The sequence below is a fragment of the Amblyomma maculatum genome, chromosome 10, assembly GCF_055883805.1.
Source record: "Amblyomma maculatum isolate TAMU_Amacu chromosome 10, ASM5588380v1, whole genome shotgun sequence".
NCBI lineage: Eukaryota > Metazoa > Arthropoda > Arachnida > Ixodida > Ixodidae > Amblyomma > Amblyomma maculatum.
Genome location: NC_139353.1, coordinates 6,391,245 through 6,412,388, shown reverse-complemented (window position 1 = coordinate 6,412,388; position 21,144 = coordinate 6,391,245). Strand labels below are relative to the sequence as shown.

The window sequence follows — 21,144 nt, the reverse complement described above, 5'->3', positions numbered from 1 at the left end:
GCCCAAAAGCTAAAAAAAGAAGCAAGTAGCCCTGCTCAAGTCTCAGTAAGCGAAAAAAAAAAAAATAGAATAGATATGGATGGCTCAAACCCACTATTATCATCAGTGTGGCCTTCAAATTGGGTCAGAACAGGCATTTCCATAAGCTAGTACCAGAAATGCAATTTCCCATTTTGGATGTATATTTGTTGCATTTAGACCTCAAAGAATGCACCTGAACAAAAACAATGAAAATAATTGTTATAAGTTTGTTGCGTTTAGCCCCCTCCCCCCAATCAAAAAAAAGGCAACTAGTTCCTAACACTAGCCTGCACCCAGATAATTGGCTCTATCAAGAAAGAATTCACACCATCTTGTGTTTGAGCATAATTTCTGAGCATAAAGGCAGCCACAAGGAAACCACAGTGCAATGACTCACTCATCCTCGTGGTTGCGAATTTCATCCCCAAGGTCGTGGTGCTTCTTGAGGTTGTCCTCGGCTGTCGCAACATCCCTGGCAGGCTCTAGGCTGCTCAGTGCCACTTTCACTTCACTCACCCAGGCAAGCTAAGAAAAAGAGACATTAAGATGTTTCATACAAGCGCATAGGCATCAAAGTGAACGAAGGATAACCCAATATGCCTCTGTTCCACTTGTCAAGTGACTATCCATGACCAAATGCTCACATCTATTTTTTGTATATTGCAACAAAGCACAAAGCAGACCAGCCATAAAGTAGTAGTTAGCTGCTCTGAAGCTGTGGGGAGAGTCATAACATTACTGCCTGAAGGAGAGGGTGCTTTCAGTATCACATGTCACATGTGTGTCAGCTCCTACTGTGCATAATTTAGCATTCATGCTTGCATGCCTTTTGTACATACTTTTGCTGTGAACATTTCATCTAGAAGAAATATGCCAGAAACTCGCACCTAAAAGATTTTTTTTGTGTCTCGTTTATTCTCCTTTTGAATCCAAGCAAGCATGAATTTGACAATTTATAAAATTATAATTTATTACACCAATGAGTTACTCAACCACCCACAAAATTAGGTCGACCATGGCACCTTCACCTCATACTGAACAAAAAACAGAAACTGCGCCACTCACCAAGCTTTTGGCACTGTTTGCAAGAATTTGAAGTCCCATAGAATCCTCAAGCCTGGAACGCCTTTCAGCAGCTCGTTCCTGGATGGTCGTAAGAGGCACAGAAATGCAACTGAAGCCATGCCCACATTGTTCAGCATACATAAACGCAAACCAGTAACCTTTACAAATAACATCTGCTCGCGATGCTGGCAAATGGCAAATTCACAGCACCTTCATAGGCGGCCATCAGATGCACTCACCTTGACTTGGTCCCACAGACCTTGAAGTTCATTCTGCCTCTTTATTACATTTGGCCTCTCAGTTGGGTATGAAGCTTTCACCCTGGAAAAAACAGCATAAAGAATTCTGATGCTCTGTGTGCCTGTACCGAAGATTAAAGCAATCGAGCTAGTATAAGGCTGTTTACCAAAGACCTCAATTATTGCAACACAAAGTGTCAGTTCTTCAATGAAAAATCTAGCTTCAAGAATCAGCTATGATATGCTGGAAACCCAAGTTTAAAATACAACAAAATATTATTCAATAAGAAAGGTTTACAATATCATAATATATTTCAGCATGAGTAGTAGTAGTAGTAGTACATAATATTTATTATAAAGTAATCTAAAAAGAAAATAAAATGACGTTTGCCAGCACCGGTATGTGCCGTCTGAACACCTGAAGCACTTGAACTGGGGCAGCGGAAAGAAAGAGATAGCTAAGAAAATCACCGAAATGAGTGACAAAAAAAAAGGACAGGATCAGCGTGAGTGCAATATGCAAAAACTGGCACTCTAAAGCCCAGAAACTGGAAGTCAGAACCACTATTTATTGAAGTAACACGTAACACTGCTCTAAGTCTTGTTAAATCATAGTGGTTTGCATAGTGTGAGATGCGGATGCTTTTTCTTGATTAGTGTTAGTAACGTTTACTTGGAACAGCAGCCAACAGATCAATTACAACTTACGAGTCAGCCAAAAGGTTAACCCTGTTGAACTTTTCTTCCACAGGTGCCAGCTCCCGTTCAAGGTTCTGAAAAAATGTACATAAGAAATAACGCGAAAAGGAAGACAACAAAGTCTTTCGTTTGCCAGCATAAACGTGCACAAGAAATTGACACTGTTCACAATGCTAGAAATAAGTCATTACAGTGTGAATATGCCATGAAAATACCTCGTGTCTCCTCTGCAAAGCCTGCACAGTCTTCATGTCTCGGCCAACTTCGTCAATATCAATCTTCTGCAGCTTTTCAGTCATCCAGTCACGAGCATCGTCGCAGGTGCGATGGAACAGCTCCACACTACCAAGGAGAACCCATGCACAGATTGTTGCAATGACATCATCAGCTGAATGCACAAGCAGAAAAGCTAGTAATTAAACAATTAAACAAAATTTGCTTCATGACTGCCTTACCTTGTGGCTCCCTCGAGACTTCGCTCTTTCTGAGTCTTCAGGTGGTTTAGCCTGTCCCACCTGAAATATGAGCAAGGCAGTGGCTAAAGAGCACACTTTGCAACCACAAGCCCTGCAACCAACTAAGAGGGGAGTAAGAACTAGCATCACTGAAAAAAATATGTACTGTGCTGACAGGCGAGGGTAAAAAAAAAGGACAGAAACATTATCTCATAATGTTGAACACTTTTATAAAACACAAGTGGATAAGACATGTGTTGTCCCGTCCAATATTGTCTTCTTGTCATTCACATCTGTTAATGCAGTATTGTTTTCTTTTACAATGCATTCGCTACAATCAATCAAGCTCGCCATCATACTGCAGTAAAAATTTGGGTTGAAAAGGCTCCACAAAAGGAAAAAAAAACCAAAAAAGTACGCCTTTTTAGGTATGTCCCATTAGAATGCTACAGTAAGCCATATGCATCTTTTGTATAAAGGTTCAGCAATCAGGAGTAATAAGGAAAGTGAAATAAGCGATGCAACCCATCAGCACTGTTTTCCTACAGTAAGAACCCATTAAAAAACACTTTAGCTGAAACTAGGCAATGCTGCACAGGCAGTTTACATCACGCGACACATCTAATGATTCACCAAGATACTTTGTTGGGCGAGTTGGTACACATTCATTATTAATTTAAACAACGCGAACAAGAAGACAAAGGACAAGATAAAAGGAAGCCACAGTACAAGCGCTGACTCACAACTATGCCTAAGCCTTTACTCCAAGACCCAGATAAAAACAATATGATGAAAACGAAACATTCACTTGAAGCAACCCCTGGATTCACCTGCTGCACAAAAAGTCACTCAAAAATGACATCTCTTTGCTTGAAAGAGCAAGAGAAGTCCTGCTGACACACTTATTGTCTGTTGAAATAAAATATGATTCAACTATCTCTCTCGTCATCTTTTCTTTGTGGCGATACAAAATCCTAACCTGGTCAAACATAGGAGTACACTTCTTCTCCTTCATTGTTTCACATGAATGGCAATGTGAGACCAGAAATGTTTTGTCCTTGCATTTTCCAAGTTGTTCCGGTGTTACAGTAGTCTCTTGTTAATACAACGTCCTGTTTGTCCTATGTGAAACAATGAAGAAGAAGAAGTGTACTCCTATGTTTGACCAGGTTAGGATTTTGTATCGCCACAAAGAAAAGATGACGAGAGAGATAGTTGAATCATATTTTATTTCAACGGACAATAAGTGTGTCAGCAGGACTTCTCTTGCTCTTTCAAGCAAAGAGATGTCTTTTTTGAGTGACTTTTTGTGCAGCAGGTGAACCCAGAGGTTGTTTCACATGAATGTTTCGTTTTCGTCATATTTGTTTTTATTTGGGCCTTGGAGTAAAGGCTTAGGCATAGTTGTGAGTCAGTGCTTGTACTGTGGCTTCCTTTTACCTTGTCCTTTGTCTTCTTGTTCGCGCTGTTTAAATTAATAATGAACATTTAATGATGGTGATCATGAGCTTCACTAATGTTCAAGAGCAATTAATTTCACCCCCGACCGACAATGCAAGCCTTCTACCTGCTGTGAATCTGTCGACTACGGCTGCGAATCGCATCCAGCTGGCTGTGCTTGTTCTGGACAAATTCTCCAACCTGCCGGTCAATTTCATCCAGCCTCACTTTGCTTGCAGAAAGGTCAGTCACAAAGTTCTGTAAAACAAAGAAAAACACAGACTAATTTCATCAGCCCTCCAGCAATGTGCTTGCCACCCCTCTTCTATCGAGTCGTGGACGCAATGGGTTAGGAGGAGATGTAGGAGGTTTCTGACAGTTCCCAGGCCAGATCTCCCAAGAAGTAAAGAGCGAGTTTGGGGGTTGGTGGAGCAAAGTGTTGGGTCTTGTGACTCTGAATTAGTGCACGCTGACACCACGTAGTGGACAGGTACCCTAAGTAGGAGTGCAACAGCCGAGGTAGGATTTGGAGCAATGTTTGGAGCAGGAAAATCTTAGTTGTGGGAGCACAAATTGAAATTTTTGAAGCCAATTAATGGAGAAGAAACTTTACTTTCAGCACAAAATAAAAATGAAAAGATGTGAATTTAAACCAAAAGAAATCTAGTGAGGGTCACTTATCACTGGCACTTGGTAGATTTCCTTCAGGAATCTGGCCTGTACCACCATAAAAAGAAAAAGAATGTGGATCGTAAATTAATTTTCTAACTTTGAGAATCAAATAAAAACTGAAAAAAGCTAGACAATATGCATCCCTTTTATTCTTTTTGTTGTTGTTTTTTTTCTGCTTCAAGCGTGATTTGACAACCTTAATTATAGGATCTTATCTTGATTGCAGGAATCACAAAACAATGCTTGACTGTCTGCACAATCCATTAATTACATTGCGCAAGGCAACTTCAGAATAGCCAAATTCGAAGCCAGCCGTAACTGCGAGGAGCCTGTGCCCATCAGTGAATGCAGTACAAAAACAAAACAAAAAGCAAAATAAAACAGTGACCAAGAGACAAAGAGACAAATGCTGAAAGCAGGTAAGGAAGCGAGCTGTGAGCCAACAAAACTAGTGAGCACGTCTTCTGCCCGTGATTTACACTTTCTAGGGGCAGGTGATGATTTTGTGGTTTTGACATATTTTGCCTAAGAGGAGGTAGGCAATGAGGTGGGATATTAGGTTATATGCTTCATCGCAAAAAGCAATGTTATAGTATTTCATTGTTCCAGCAGCTGGAAATGTTTTTTGTGGTCTTGGCCTCCGCTGCTGTGCTATAGAAATCAAAATCTAAGACTGCTGTGAGTTTCTCTACCGGACAGTGCCCAAAACAAATGTTACATGTACTCTCTCAAGTTATACTAGCAAAACCGCAGAAGCCGTAACTAATGCACCTGCTACACTATCTGACGACAAAGATGTCAGCCGATCAATGAGACAGCATAGAAACAACCTCGCGGTGCGTGAACGGCCCAACCGAACAGCAGCAACTTCGAAGAACTGCATAGAAGCACCCAATACGGGCATGTGGCATTCAACACATAACCGTACTAGTAAAAATAACACACAATGCACACCTGCTCTGCTGCTTCAACTAAAGCTTTGCACTATATAACAGGATTGGCCACGGACGAAATTGCAGGTAGCCAACAAGGCTCTTATTTTTCGCCAAATCTAGTGCGACTGAAAACTTTGCAGCTAGTCGGAGAATTCTGGCGTAGCGTAGCGCAACTTTTAACAAATTTCGTGCTTATGGCGCAGAAATGTGCAGCTGTATCAAAATGGTGCAATTTTCGCAACTGTTGAACCCCTGACTAAGCAATGGGGCCAGGAAGGCATCTGAAAGTCGCAATGGGGCCAGGAAGGCATCTGAAAGTCCTTATACATATATGCAAAGCATGTATTGGGAGACACGACAGTGCAAGTTGGTGCACGCCACCGCACATATCCTTTTAATACAAGAAGTTAGGCGTGTAGGAACGAATAGCCGTAGTATGCCCTGGCAACACATTAAGAGCAAGCTGTACGTTTTCCCCACCAACAATCACAAGCACAGCAATGAACGACAATGCACCAGAGGTCTTCACGTGAGAAACACAGATTAAAAAGGGGAAGGAAGGCAAGACAGCTTACCTCAAACATTTTCTTGCGCACTTCGACATTTTCCTTTGGATCTTCCACTGTCAACAGCTTCTCCTGCAGAGGAAAAATGCATTAACTATAACAACTACAGCTCGTGCATAGTGCAAAAACCAGGAAATTAATATCTTGCCTTGTCAACCATCCATGCTTCAAAGTCGCTGCATTCCCTGAAGAAGCCAAACAGCCGGATGGCATCTTCAAGGTAGTGCCTGCGTTCCTAAACAGATCGACAGACTGATGAGGTTCTCAAAATTAATTTGGAACATCACAAAATTCATTCCCTTTGTAGAATTGCAGTAAGAAAGACTGATGTGATTCCCCTCTGCTCAATTAATTTTAATACAGTACAGACCGTAGTGGCTGCAATGCCTCCAATATGTACTTGCAGCAGACTAAATAACGGGATTAGATGACCTAACGTGTGAACTGGTGACTTGGATCTGATAAACCCACTTGAACTTTGGCTGCTAATGGACGACAGGCGAGTTTCATCAAAACAAGTAATTCTAATATTTTATTTTAAGCCAAAGTTAGGCATTTCAAACAAACAACAAACTTGAAAAGGCTTCAAAAAAAAATTGCAAGCATCTACACTTGTGAGAATTTTAGGCAAAACTGAGGTAAGTCCATAATGCCTATAGAGAGGTATCGAAGAAGCAGACAATACCTTTGAAACGGCTAGCAAGTTCTGGTATGAATCTTCGATAGATTCCTGCCGTTGCTGGACACCTTTGCCATCCTTGGGACTGGTACCATTCTGTTTGGGTGACTTTTCTGCAAGACCAAAGCATTTGATACAGCCCCAGTTCTCCTGTATGTAGTGTTTAAATATTTGCAACCAAATGGTGGCGCGTTAAATAAAAATCTTTTGAGCTGGTTCAAATACCGGTGAACAATCGGAGCTGCACAGCAATCTTCCAGTGAAAAATTAAAAAAAAAAAATCTTTCTCTACAACCCAGTTGATAATTAGGTTGGCATTCAAGATAGCATATTATGCATTCTAAGCAGAATACTTCAGGGGCAAGCAAGCATGCTAAACCAAAGAGAAAACACTGATATGCACATGCACATGAATGAATGTGTCACTGTATGAAGTCAGCATTGTAGTGGGTTCTCAATGACCTTTAGTTAAAATGAGAACCATGGAAGAGAATTCTACAGCCAAAATTGCACAACAAATAAAACCCTGTAGAACAGATAAGATTTGAGACTGTTAAACAGATCAGTTAGCAAACAAGAAAAATGCAAATAAACATAACAAAAAGCTAAATTCTTGACATATTTACATTGCACTGCTAGGAGGGCCAAACAAACATCGAATGACCTCAGGATTATCTTCACATGTGAATTAACTTGGTTCCTTGGTTCTCAAAAATGGGACTCACGAGGAGACAGACGCTTCTCCTTTTTGGTTTTGACAGGCTGCTGCTTCATGACGATCTTCTTGACCTTCCGTCGTTCGGCCACCTTGACCGGTTTCTTGGTTGTCTTTTGGATGATCCTGGGCTCCAATTCCCGGACGTAGTTGGCTGGCACAAAGCCCTCCTCGCCATCCATCTGGCGCACATTCCACCAGTCAGAGTTGGTTCGGCTAAGCAGCGTCATGATCTGCAAGGTCCCAAAACAACAGTCGTGAACTATGCCGCTTGTGTCTCAAAAAAGTAAAAGAAATTAAATTTAGATTTGAATATGAACAAGGTTGCTGACCATAATTAAGCAATTATGCTGCACACCTTTTGTTTAGTGGCAAAAAAAAAGAAACTGAAAAAAAGCACTAGGTGACTGCCAGCCAATGTGTAAAAAAAAACTGCACCTGTAACGCCCTAATAACTCACACATCAATTTTGCTTATGGGTTAGCCTCATAGGGCTGCGATGTCAGCTTTATGACTGTTGCCAATCTTTTATAGCTATAGCTCGCACAAGGTACAATATTGTTACGGGGATGTACTTAATGTGACGGCACTGCGATGGGCTGAACTGGACGCAAGACTTCGGTAGCCGTGCAGAATCCGCTCTCTCAGCGTCGTTCTCTTTTTCAACGCTTCGTCGTGTCTGCATTCCTTGATCGTCGTCTTTGTCAGTGAGCACATCACTTTGGTCTCGCGTTTCCCGGTAACACTACCCCCCTCGGCAAAAGGCACCGTCCCGGCGCGTATTAGTCGTGCGGTGTGGAGGGGGAGTAATATGGCTTGAGGCGGGCGACATGTACAATTTCGGAAGTGGGTTTAGCAGTCGGTGACTTTGGGTGGAGCGGTGCAATCTCATAGGTCACGTCGGTCACAGGGCGTAGTACACGATAAGGACCCGTGTAGTGGGGCAGAAGTTTCTGACACAACCCCACACGACGGCACGGAAGCCAGAGCAACACCAGAGATCCGGGAGGATAGCGCACATCGCGGTGGTGAGCGTCGTAGCGGCGTTTTTGAGCTTCTTGAGAGACGGTGAGATTGTGACGAGCAATCTGGCGAGCAGCGTCGGCTCGGGCGATGGTATCGCAAGCATAGGTGGTGACGGGGCCAGCGGCGGGAAGCAAAGTGTCGAAGGGCAGTAAGGGGTCTCGTCCAAAGAGAAGATAGAATGGAGAGTACCCAGCAGTGTCATGACGCGAAGAGTTATATGCAAAGGTGACAAATGGCAGACTAATATCCCAGTCGCGATGACTGTCGGATACGTACATTGCGAGCATGTCGGTGAGTGTGCGGTTAATACGCTCCGTAAGGCCGTTCGTCTGAGGGTGGTACGCAGTGGTGAACTTGTGCCGAACGGAGCAAGAACGAAGTATTTCCTCAACAACTCGGGAAAGGAAACAGCGGCCACGGTCGGTAAGTAGTTGACGGGGAGTACCATGGTGTAGTATGACGTCGTACAAAAGGAAGTCAGCAACGTCTGTGGCGCAGCTGGTTGGAATGGCGCGAGTGATCACGTACCGCGTGGCGTAATCGGTGGCCACAGCGATCCATTTGTTTCCTGAGAAGGACTCGGGGAAGGGCCCCAGGAGGTCAAGGCCAACACGAGAAAATGGCTCAGTCGGGATAGCAATCGGCTGCAGGTGTCCAGGTGGCAGCACAGGGGGTGTCTTCCGGCGTTGACAGAGGTCGCAAGCGGCTACATAACGTTGGACAGAGCGGTAGAGTCCAGGCCAGAAGAAACGCCGGCGCACGCGATCGTATGTGCGTGAGAGGCCAAGATGACCAGCTGTAGGGGCGTCGTGCATTTGTTCTAGAACGGCAGAGCGTAGGTGTTGGGGAACGACGAGCAAGTGCTCAGCACCATCAGGTCGCATGTTGCGGCGGTATAGCGCATTCCCATGAAGGAAGAACAGGGCGAGGGAAGAGTCACGGCTGTGTGTGCGGAGGCGGTCGATAAGAGAACTGAGGGTTGGGTCCAAGCGCTGTTCGTCGGCTATGTGAGAAAAGTCCGATATAGAGAACACACAGGGGTCCGACTCGTGGTCAGTAGAGGAAGGGGGATCGACGGGATAACGGGACAGACAGTCTGCATCCTGGTGGAGCCGGCCTGATTTGTATACAACGGAAAAGGTATACTCCTGCAAGCGCAGTGCCCAGCGGCCGAGGCGGCCAGCAGGATCCTTGAGGGAAGAGAGCCAACATAGGGCGTGGTGATCGGTAATTACAGTGAATGGTCGGCCAAACAAGTAGGGTCTGAATTTTCCAACGGCCCAGACGAGAGCCAGGCACTCCCGTTTCGTAATCGAATAGTTCTGTTCCGCTGATGACAGGAGACGACTGGCGTAGGCAATCACGCAGTGTTGGCCGCGTTGTCGCTGTGCAAGAATGGCACCAATCCCGTGGCCACTGGCGTCGGTGCGAAGTTCCGTCGGGGCAGACGGGTCGAAATGGGCCAACACAGGAGGATTGGTGAGAACAGCGATGAGGGTGGAGAATGCGTTAGCCTGCTCTGGTCCCCATGAGAAAGGAACGCCTTTCTTCAGGAGATTGGTGAGAGGACGAGCAACAGCGGCAAAGTTTGGGACGAACCGGCGAAAATAAGAGCACAGTCCTATAAAGCTGCGGACATCACGGGGTGAACGGGGAGATGGAAAAGCACTGACAGCACGAATTTTGTCAGGATCGGGTTGCACGCCAGTGGAATTCACCAAATGGCCAAGCACTTTAAGTTCGCGGCGACCAAAACTGCACTTCTTTGAGTTCAGTTGAAGTCCGGCACGGCGGAAAAGTGCCAAGATGGAAGAAAGGCGACGAAGATGGCTTTCGAACGAGGGCGAGAAGACAATGACGTCATCCAAGTAACATAGACAAGTCGTCCATTTGAAGCCGCGGAGTAAGGAGTCCATCATTCGTTCAAACGTAGCAGGGGCGTTGCAAAGTCCGAAAGGCATAACCTTAAATTGGTAAAGACCATCGGGTGTGACAAAAGCTGTCTTCTCGCGGTCTTGTTCGTCAACAGAAATCTGCCAGTAGCCGCTACGAAGGTCGATAGAGGAAAAGTAGCGGGCTCCATGTAAACAGTCCAAGGCATCGTCCATTCGCGGCAGCGGGTAAACATCTTTCCTTGTAATCGTGTTCAGATGTCGATAGTCGACGCAAAAGCGCCAACTGTTGTCTTTTTTTCTAACGAGCACGACAGGAGAAGCCCAGGGGCTGTTCGAAGGTTCGATGATATCGTTGGCCAACATCTTGTCGACCTCCTGCTGGATGACTTGGCGCTCAGAAATGGACACACGATAAGGCCTCCGATGTACAGGTTTTGAATCGCCGGTGTCAATGCGGTGAGTCACAACTGATGTTTGGCCCAGAGAACCGGCAGCAAAGTCAAAAATGTCGGAGAAGGATAACAAAAGGTTGTGCAGGTCCTGAGCGTGTTCGGGGCTGAGGTCAGAGGCAATCATTGCGGAAATAGGGTCGGTAATTGTGGTGGGGAGTACGGGTGTTGGAAGGACGCTTGAATGTGGGCCAGGAGTGAGTGCACGAATGGTGCAGTCTGTGAGAGGAGACAAGGTAGCAAGGGATATTCCTTCGGGGAGAACTTGGGGTGACAGACTGAAGTTCAGGATAGGAAGGTAGGTGTTGTTCTGTGTAACGCGTACGATGAGATGAGGAAGACCGACGTTGCGGTCAAGAAAGACCTCGGTGATAGGGCAGGCAACATAGTCACCGTCAGGCACAGGCGGGAAAGGTGACAGAGGTAGGTAAACAGCAGAGTCAGGGGGCAGGCGAGCGAACTCTGTGGAGCGAAGGCGGGGTGTAGATGGAGGACGTTCTGAGCAGACAGGTAAGTCCAAACGAAGAAGGCCGCTGGAACAGTCGATAAGGGCAGAGTGGGCCGTTAAAAAGTCAAGGCCGAGGATCACATTGTGAAGTCACTGGTTGAGGACGGTGAACAGAACAGGGATGTGATGACCGGCAAGGGTGACTCGGGCAGTGCACTGCCCAGTGACGGCAGCAGTACTGCCATCGGCAACACGAACGGTGGGCGAAGCGGCGGGGGTCTGTACTTTCTTGAGGCGGCGGCAAAATGATGAGCTCATGATCGAGACTTGGGCACCAGTGTCAATGAGGGCAGAGACGGGAACACCATCCACGAGCAGGGAGAGGAGGTTACAGGGCGAAGAAATGGGCAGAGGATTTCCAGGTCGGGGTACCAATGCAGCGTCACCTCCGGGAGCTGCATCGGCTAGTTTCCCGTGAAGCGGCCGGCAGAGGACGGCGAGGAACTGCGGTTAGGAAGAGGTGAACGGGAACGGCGGGCTGGCGGCGAAGGAGAGCGACTGGACACAGGAGGAGGCGGAGTGTTATCGGTGCGGGGCGGCTCATAACGAGGCGTGAAACGGCGGTGACCGTAATCGGAGTAGCGGTCAACGTAAGGGAAACGTCGAGGTGGTGATGTCCAGCGGCTGCGGCAGTGGCGAGAGATGTGGCCAACACGTGAGCACGTGAAACAGATCGGCCTGTCGTCAGGGGTGCGCCACTCCTCAGGATTGCGGTATCGGTAGCGTGGCGTGTAGGTGTTGCGGGGCGCAGCGTGGGCGACCATGGGAGGGATGGGGCTCGAACTGGGGGGTTCCACGTTGTGGCTATAGGGGACGCCCAAGTTAGCAACCTCTTGACAAACGACGGCTTGAATGAGGGATATCGTCGCTAGGTTACTGTCCGAAGAGGGCGGGTTGGATGCAGCAGGAGCGAGCGCTTCCAGTTCACGACGCACGATGCGGGTCACATTTTCAGTGTTGGAAGGCTGCCTTAAGGTCGGCAGATCCTCGCACGTGGAGGTAGGGGCAGCGTTGTGGAGCCGATCGAAGCGATGTGCAATGCGTCTGTGTTCGGCCTGCTCGAAATGTCGACAAACCTGCAAAACGGAGTCAACCGTAGCATAGTCCCGACAGAGTAGAAGATTAAAGGCATCGTCGGCTATGCCTTTGAGGATGTGCCCCACCCTATAAGATTCTGACATGTCTTTATCAACTTTTCGGCAGAGGGCCAGAACGTCTTGTATATACGTAATATAGGGCTCGGTAGATGTCTGGGCACGTTTGGCGAGGTCCCTCTTGGCGGCGAGTTGACGGCCAACCGGTTTTCCGAACAGGTCACGGAGTTTTTGTTTGCAAACATCCCAAGAGGGTATATCTGCTTCGTGTGTTTCGAACCACACGCGTGCCGTTCCGGTAAGGTAGAAGATGACATTGGCCAGCATCAGCTTGGCGTCCCACCTGTTGTGCTGGCTAACACGCTCATAAAGCGAAAGCCAGTCCTCGACGTCTACCTCATCTGTACCGCAGAATGTGCCAGGGTCACGGGGGTGGGCTACGACGACAGTTGGAGTTGCGGAGGTTGATGGAGCCGCGTCGGTTGTCATCGTAACGGTTCCGATGTGGCGGCCACTGCGGAGATCCAGCGTCAGATTGTGTCGAACCCGCGACCTCCACCAAGATGTTACGGGGATGTACTTAATGTGACGGCACTGCGATGGGCTGAACTGAACGCAAGACTTCGGTAGCCGTGCAGAATCCGCTCTCTCAGCGTCGTTCTCTTTTTCAACGCTTCGTCGTGTCTGCGTTCCTTGATCGTCGTCTTTGTCAGTGAGCACATCACTTTGGTCTCGCGTTTCCCGGTAACAATATGTATCTGACATCAATCTTTGGTATCAGATGAAGGTTGCCAGTTATTGATTTATGGCCTGTAAAACATGTGTGTGCCACATGCATAAACTACAAGTTGACCGGACCTGTCCTTCTGAAACTGTAAAATGCAGGAAAAAAAAATGCAGCCAGATTACCTACACAAAAAAAAAAAAATAATAATAAACAAATATTTTCTTTTCTTTCTTTCAGACTACTTAAACTGCGAAATGAACTGCTACAGGTGACACGTGCAGCCAGGAATATATGGCATTTCCCTACACATACTCGTGGCGTCTCCTCTCTTTCACTGGCAATTGGAACTGCTCTCCATTCCAATTTAGTTGCAGCTGTGACCGATGAATAGCTCTGCCAAGCATGCATGCTTGCACTGGTTCAGTATACAAAGCGGCATACCAAGCATAAAATTGGCAATCTCCTTCCTCCGTAAGAAAGAATCTTTTCACACCCCTTGCATCAACACTGAACTGAACTGAGTGAAAACCTTGATGAAATCGAGCACTTAAGAAAATTTAACATCCTTGCTGATCTTTCATTTGACTCATGCTCACTCTTGCACATGAACAAAGATGAGAGCAGCATTTTCTTTAGCTGACAAGTTTTGCAAAAGACAGGCACATCCATGACACAGTATCAATGTGCACACTATAGGGAAATGCAACTCAAGAGAACAGCAGCCTCTGCCCCTCAGAGGACCCCTACAGCCAATGGCACCAACCACTTCTCATGAATAGGCCTCCTGGACCTGCTGGAGGATTAGAAGAGCGTGGCAGATGAAAGAAGGTTCACCTGGCCTTAATTGGGTTAACTGTGGCGTTGTGAGGATAAGTCGATACTACTATCTGAAGGGCATCTTGAGAGGCATCTGCCACTTTTTTCTCGAGTTGTATCTAACTACAGAAGCACGCTGCCCAAGTCCAATAATTTTTACACCCCTGCGTCATCTGCACCAGCATTTGCACCAGCATCTGCACCTGCACCATTTGAACCTGTGAGATGAAAGCTGTCACAGCTGCGTGCACAAAAAATTGCTCCCAAATTTATCCCAGCCGAAAATAAAAGCAAGAGAAGTTGACCTTGAGATGACAACTGTGACTGGGAAGGCTTTATGTAGCATAAAGCACCAGCCATAGAAATAAGCTCAATGTCAACACATGGCTTTCTGAGCATCACATAGCAGCAAAAATGTGCAGACTGCATAACACCATGAATTATGTAATGACTGCGGCATTTTAATACCTAGCACCTTCAACATGTACCAGTGGCAAAATAAGCAGTCTTGCGAACAGGTAAAACTGCTGTTATCCACCACTGCAGCTGATATCTCACAAAAACAAAAATGCAAGTACAATGAAGACAGCAAATGCCACAAGCAATGCAGCAGTGACTAAAGCAGACAATCTGGCCCACACCTGCAGAGGCCGAAAAGCATTGATTCATGATTTCAAGAACCGCTCTCCACCAACAACCATGCCCTCCCCTACAAAGCGCATGCTCTCCCTCCACTGAGGTGCAAGAGCACACTCCATGACAACAGCCTCGGGCTGCCACTCATTAGAGTTGGCCCCAGAATAATGCTGCAGCGCCATCAGATAAAATTAAAAAGCACGGGCACTGAGAAAAAGACGGGCAGCGGACCAGCTCCTCCCAGCGGTCTACGACAGTGGGAGAGGAGGGGAACTCAGCACCCACCACAACAACAAGAGCTCGAATGAGCAATAAGTAAGGCTAACGAGAGCGAGTGAAGGGTGTGAGGGAAGGCAGTTAATGACGCGCCCCGCCGCCTCCCTCTCCTGTTCTGAAGCAAACCCCTCTCCTCTTGCGCACCTCAGTAACCGCGTCCGATGATGCGTGAAGCAAGCGAGCGCTTATCTTGCAACGGCTTCATGCCCAGCAGCCATGCGTGCGCCCAACGCTGAAAGTCGTGGTGGGAGGAAACGCGACAACGACTGCGCTCGGAGGTGTTACGATGCCACTTCCGCTGCTTTCAAACTGCGCCTAGTAGCCGTGACCATGGCTTGGAGCAGTGGTGCAGCAGCCGCCAGCAACTGGGGTGACGGCCAGAAAATGTGGAAGCTCGTGGCATCGCTTTTAGGTTCAGAGTAAGTGCAGCAGCGTTCCTCTTCTGCGCCTTGTTGTAGCGCCTTGCCCCGCAGAACAACTACCCCCCTTATGTTATCACAAAGAGCCGCTCTGGGGGTCGTAAACACAATTAGTGTGGATAAGGCATGTACGCAGTGAGGTGGGATGAGTGCAATGGTGCGATAAAGCCGCTTTTTCGGCCCTGCCCAGCCAACCTCCTGGCTCCCAATGAGTGCAAAAAAATGCACTTTGTTTCAACCTGAACATCCTGTTTGGAAGGAGAATGTCATGTTTGCTTTGGATCATTTATCAGTTCTTTGTAACAAAACTACAGTACTGAAAACAACAATTTAAAGGTCATAAGCCAGAACCATTTAGTCATGATGCAACTCATTTCATTCAGAGCTAAAGAAAAATGGCAGCAGTAGGAAATAAAGCGAACAGGTGCATCAGACAGTTCCTTTTTACAAGTCCGCACTTCTGCATGCTGATTTTGAGAGAGCTTAAGCTAAATTAATAAAACAATCACAGAGCAACTCAAACCACCAGCACTTTTTGGATAAGCCTATTGAATGCTATGTTACAAACAGACAAATTTAAGCATAACTACACGAAAGATGCCGTAAAGTTATAAAATGAGATGGTAGAGAATATAAAGACAGTGGACAAGTAATGATGACAGTGTGAATATAAAAAACCTCCACATGAATTACACCTCTGTTTAAGTTACCACTGTGCATTAAATACTGTAAATATGTATAACTATTTCGGCTTATGTGATCCCCATAAAATCTTCACTTGGTTCCACACCTGCCCTCTGTTACCTTTTGTCAAGCAATTCCTGCCAGTTTGTCTATGCCTTGAACTATGAACAGGGCCCTTTAGAACTCCTCAGAAAAGCTGAAAAATTGAGTTTTCTATCAAGTAACGCATCGTTAGAAAACAAATGTCTGCTGATAGCTATCTAATTCACTTTTTTTAAAGCAAAACCAAACTACCTTGACAGCAAAATATTCTTTCCACATGCATTTAAACTAGCTGTCATGAGTAATTGGAAAAGTAGCCGAGTCAGACATTTTCCTGGATCCTACATTGCAGTTCTTCATCTAAAAACCTTTCACAATGAAGCAGCTTTACATCTGACTGTACCTAACCAATATAAAGTCACCAAACCGAATCAATCAATAAGCATGGTGCACATTTTCTGAGCGTAACTGAATATAATTTTCTGTGCTTCTCCTCATTCAATGAAGCATGTTGCCGGCCTAGCTGGTTTAAAATATTTTAAAATTTGGGGCAAAAAACTCTGGCAAAAAAATTAACACACACAAAAGTGAGACGAGGGGACAACGGATGGTGCCTGTACGCTGTCCCCTTGTCTCTCTCTTTTGTGTGTTAATTTTTATACCGGGGTTTGCTTTTTTTCCAAATTTTTAAAAGGTGTTGGAGGTTGGAGGTTTCACACTGTGGAAATAACTAGTATTAATAAAAGAACCTCTCCAAGAGATTATATTCACAACATGTTATGTGCACAAGTCACTATATCTTTTGTGCAATGTCTTACTTAAAGCCCTAGCCTTGCGAAATTATCTGCAAAAGTTCTGCTGAAAGTAAGAATCAGAAGTTTCCAGCAAACGAACCCTAACATTTCATTGTTTGATGAGAATCCATTTTTTCCTCGCATCTCATTTAACTCCACAATGAGATATGTCTACCAGAAAGATGTAGCTAAGGTGAGTGCACTAAGGAATCAATTAGGATAAAACCACATACTCAAGCCTTCCAACCTGTGACAAGACTTCACGCTACAGACGCATTATCAAGCCATGCTGCACACAGTTGTTCTCAAACCTCACCCTTAACTCAGCGTTGCTCAGGCTTCCGTCCTTTGCAAACTTCACACCAATGCCCTCCTTCTTATCCAAGCCTGGCTGCACCTCTTCCATATGCACAATGTTTTGAGTGCTTAATCTGTTGCTTTTTAATTAAGCGATGCTTGTCTCTGTTGTCTCTGAAATGTGGAGGCTAATGATAAGGGTCTTCTGCTTAAGTTGAGGACAACGCAGAGAGCTATGGAACGGAAAATGGTAAGTGTAATGTTAAGAGATAGGAGGCGTGAAGAGTGGGTCAGAAAAAGCTTGAGTTAATGATATTCTAGTGGAAGTCAAGCAAAAAACAATGGGCATGGGTAGGACATGTAGTGTGAAGAGAGGATAGCCGATGATCAACAATGATAACAAATTGGATTCCAAGGGAAGAAAAGCGTAGCAAGGGGCGGCAGGAAGTTAGGTGGGCGGATGAGGTTAAAAAGTTCACAGAGGTCACTAATAGATGCAGCTAGCACAGGACTGGGTTCATTGGAGGAATATGGGAGAGGCCTTCGCCCTGCAGTGGGTATAACCAGGCTGATGATGATGATGATGTCTCTCTCGGCCCCATTCCTTTCATTCAGAACCTGACAGTGGTGTTCTCCTCCCGATGAACCGCACGGCTGTTAGCCACGCGACTGCCACGGAGCGCGCAGTGGCTGCCGTGCTCGTCTCGGCTGAGCTGTGCATCTCCATCCTCGGAAACCTGCTGGTGCTCTTTGTGTCACTTTGGGATGAGCACGTCAAGCAGCACCGCTCAAACCTGCTGGTCGTCAGCCTCGCAGTGACTGACCTCCTCACGGCTACCCTGGTCATGGTGGGTGGCAGTGCCTGAGCTGGCACGTAACAGTATAGCATGCGTCTTGCATTGCTTGCATTGGATTCTTAGAATGCACATTAGTGATGCAGGTCTAGCCTTCCAAGTTCATCCCTGGTACGATTACAACGGCCTTCAGACAGGAGATCTTTGGCTCAGCAGAGCAGTTTGCCACGATTTGACTTGTCAGGTCCTGAAAGGTTGCAAATGCTATCGATCAATAAATGTCACTCGAAAACTAATGATACGAAGTGACCAAATGGTAATAGCACATATTCGCACCGGCCTGTATGATGGAGCCCGATTCATTTGCGCCAGCACTAGCGCCGGTGCCCACCTCAATTTCCTGTTATCTTCACTCCGAGTGATTTGCCTGCACAGGGCCTAGTCAATGACTGCAGCAAACACCTCTCGATACACATGGATGAGCACATGGCAAAGCGCTACGACTAAACAATAGATTGTGACCAGTGAAGCACACACGTAACATGGCTCGCCAATGTAGCCTCTCACAGCGTGCAGATGAGGGGGCAGGCAAATAGCAGATCGAGGTCATAACAGTAAACCTCGTCATTATGAGCATGTTATCAGGGGCATCAGAGCAATTTCAGAGAGGTTAGATGAAACCTAAAACATACTTGTGCAAATAGACTTGCATCATAGTGCGCATAATCTCTCAAGCTCTTCCGCTGCTAAGAGTTCACAGTAGCTTTCAACCTGAATTTAATGTGACCCTAAAGCACAAACCTTGCATGAAATTTGTGACGTGAAAAATTTTCAAACTGGAGCCTCCATCGAAAAGCGACCACCGCAGCTGAGATTCGATCCCGCATCCTTGGGAATACAGCTGTCGAGCGCCCTAACCATTGCACTACCACTGAGAGGCAGCAATCTTTAGGTGGGCCTGAGCCAGCCTAATGGCTGGACATTAGCTTCAAATTAGAAACACCACTTAAAGCATGCCAACCCTTTAATTAACTTGTAAATGCACTGGTTAAAGTATACAGTGTGTTTTAAATATTCCCGGGCCATTTCTCTCGCAGCCAAACATTCATAAACCTGTGCTGTATAGGTGCCTCACTCCTGATCATCTAGGTGCTCCCCCAGATTGACAAAACCATAACAGAATGGCAGCGTGTTTCAGTTGCACACAGCCACATCTAAGAACTTTTGCAAGGGCAGTTCCGCTCTTAGATTATAAGTGAGAGAGACAAAAGGTGTCTATAACGTCAGGCGTATCTTATCTATTTGTTTGTGACAAAAACATCCACTGCAGGTGCCATCAGCATGTGCCTTGACCAATGATGGTTGGCCACTGGATAACCCGAGCTTCTGCACTTTCCATGGCATTCTCAACTACTGGCTCACATCGACATCCAGTGTGACGCTTGCCATGATCGCTTTAGACCGCGGCGTGGCCATCCACAAGCCACTCCAGTACGTCCAGCACTGCACGTGGCGCCGCCTGGTGCAGATGGTGGCTCTGCCGTGGTCGCTCGGAATTGTGTTTGCCGTTGTACCTGCCATTCTCGACTGGACTGCATACCAGTTTGATAACATTGTCTGCGATGTCGATTGGCACCCTCGGCGCGAGCATGTCATCTACTATGCTGCAACCTTCTCGCTCTGTTTCGCAACGCCAGCAGCCATTGTGCTCGTGCAGTACACTCGCATCCTCGTGTCAGTGCGACGCCTCCGTTCGAATGTGGTCGTGGCGGCAGTGGTGGTGGTGCCGAAGGGTGTCTCCAACGGAATGCCGTGCCGACAGTCATCGTTTCGTCAGAAGAGGCAGGGCAATCAGAAGATCCTTGTGAGCATCTTGGCGGTGATCGTGATTTTTTTCATCTGCATCACCCCGTTTTGCTGCACCAAGTTGGTGAAAGTGCTGCTGGGGCCCAAGGCCATTCCAGACTGGCTGGATATGCTCTCTACTGTTGTGCAGTTTCTGGCATCAGTTGTGAACCCATTTGTGTACTCTATCGGGCTTAAGAGCTTCCACGAGGCCCTGTGCAGACTGTCGCGCAATGGCAGACACAGGCTGCTCTGGAGCACATCTGTGTGAGTGGTGACTAAACAGTGAAGAGCAACGACTAGCATGCACACCGGCAGCGGTGTGCAGCATTTTGATGCCAAACTATACAAACAATATATATGCCTCTTCTGCTCTGTTCTGTCTGTAGTTATTCTGTCATAAACATCTCATGTGCGTAACGTCAGAGTGTAAAAGAAATGGAGGTGAAGAAGTAATCTTAAAGAAAACAGTCATGTACGGAAGATCTATGGTAAAGCTTGCACACAAATATTGCTCACGCCTATTTGTTCCACAGAGTTCTTGAAGTGATTCTAGAAACATGACATGTCTCAAGCTACATGTGAGTCACGAGAGATGTGTTGTAGAGCGTTCAAGACGAAACTTGAATCACTGGAGTTCTTAGACACTGCATAGCACATGGGTGTCTTGGCATACTGACAGTTAAGAGGTAAGTTCATTTAATTACTTGCAGCATCATTAGATGACATCTGCGGTCACTTGAGTTAAAGGTAACCAACTAACCATTTTATTGCTGTTAAAGATGATCTTGAGTACTATATCAAACCCAGATACACATCGTATTACAGTTTATATTTAACAGTCAGAACAGCTCCTTGAAAATCTGACTAAAAAGTATGGTGCTGCTAAGCACAACAGTCGATATATATTCAACAGAGCTGTGCCCCTGCAAGCAGTGCTTCGCTTAACAACATTTCTGCAATCCCTCCTCACGCGCAGAGACAGGTTCACTGCACATCTTTGGGCACCTGCTCGCTATGCTAGAGTTGCCAAACCATGCAACGAGGTGAATTAGGATGCTTGAGGGCAGTGTTTGGTCTACGTTGCACATTCCTTCCTTCACAGCTTTGTTGAACTGTCCGCAACAACTACTGCATTCTTCCTTTTCCTCAAAAACCAATTTTCATCTTCATCTATTCAGCCTCACCGAACAAACTGCTGGCAGTACTGGTTAGCTACCGTAAAAACCAGAGTATAACACGAGGTTTTCTTTCCCGATTTTATCACTTCAGATTTCTGCCTCATATGATATGCGGATCCGAACAAATTTCCAGTTAAATTCACAGTTCCAGCCTCGTTGTAAACCAGTGTTATCC

The 21,144-nt window shown here is 46.3% G+C and overlaps 2 protein-coding genes across 2 annotated transcripts in view; one reads left to right on the top strand and one right to left on the bottom strand.

The window, feature by feature from the left end:
- Positions 1-21,144, bottom strand: part of kst (spectrin beta chain, non-erythrocytic 5 kst) — a 260,747-nt gene that overhangs the window by 73,651 nt on the left and 165,952 nt on the right. The window contains exons 17-27 of the mRNA XM_084581862.1: positions 7,497-7,719; positions 6,778-6,884; positions 6,241-6,327; positions 6,102-6,164; positions 4,047-4,177; positions 2,480-2,539; positions 2,240-2,366; positions 2,034-2,098; positions 1,326-1,407; positions 1,087-1,164; positions 419-546 (exon numbers count right to left, since the gene is read on the bottom strand). Coding sequence (XP_084437988.1) covers positions 419-546; positions 1,087-1,164; positions 1,326-1,407; positions 2,034-2,098; positions 2,240-2,366; positions 2,480-2,539; positions 4,047-4,177; positions 6,102-6,164; positions 6,241-6,327; positions 6,778-6,884; positions 7,497-7,719 — 1,151 coding nt within the window. The remainder of the gene's footprint in view (positions 1-418; positions 547-1,086; positions 1,165-1,325; positions 1,408-2,033; positions 2,099-2,239; positions 2,367-2,479; positions 2,540-4,046; positions 4,178-6,101; positions 6,165-6,240; positions 6,328-6,777; positions 6,885-7,496; positions 7,720-21,144) is intronic.
- Positions 15,067-20,308, top strand: LOC146175466 (beta-3 adrenergic receptor-like). Its single transcript, XM_084580771.1, has 3 exons — positions 15,067-15,332; positions 17,765-17,997; positions 19,274-20,308. The coding sequence occupies exons 2-3, from the start codon at positions 17,791-17,793 to the stop codon at positions 20,057-20,059; spliced, it is 993 nt and encodes a 330-aa protein (XP_084436897.1). The 5' UTR covers positions 15,067-15,332; positions 17,765-17,790; the 3' UTR covers positions 20,060-20,308.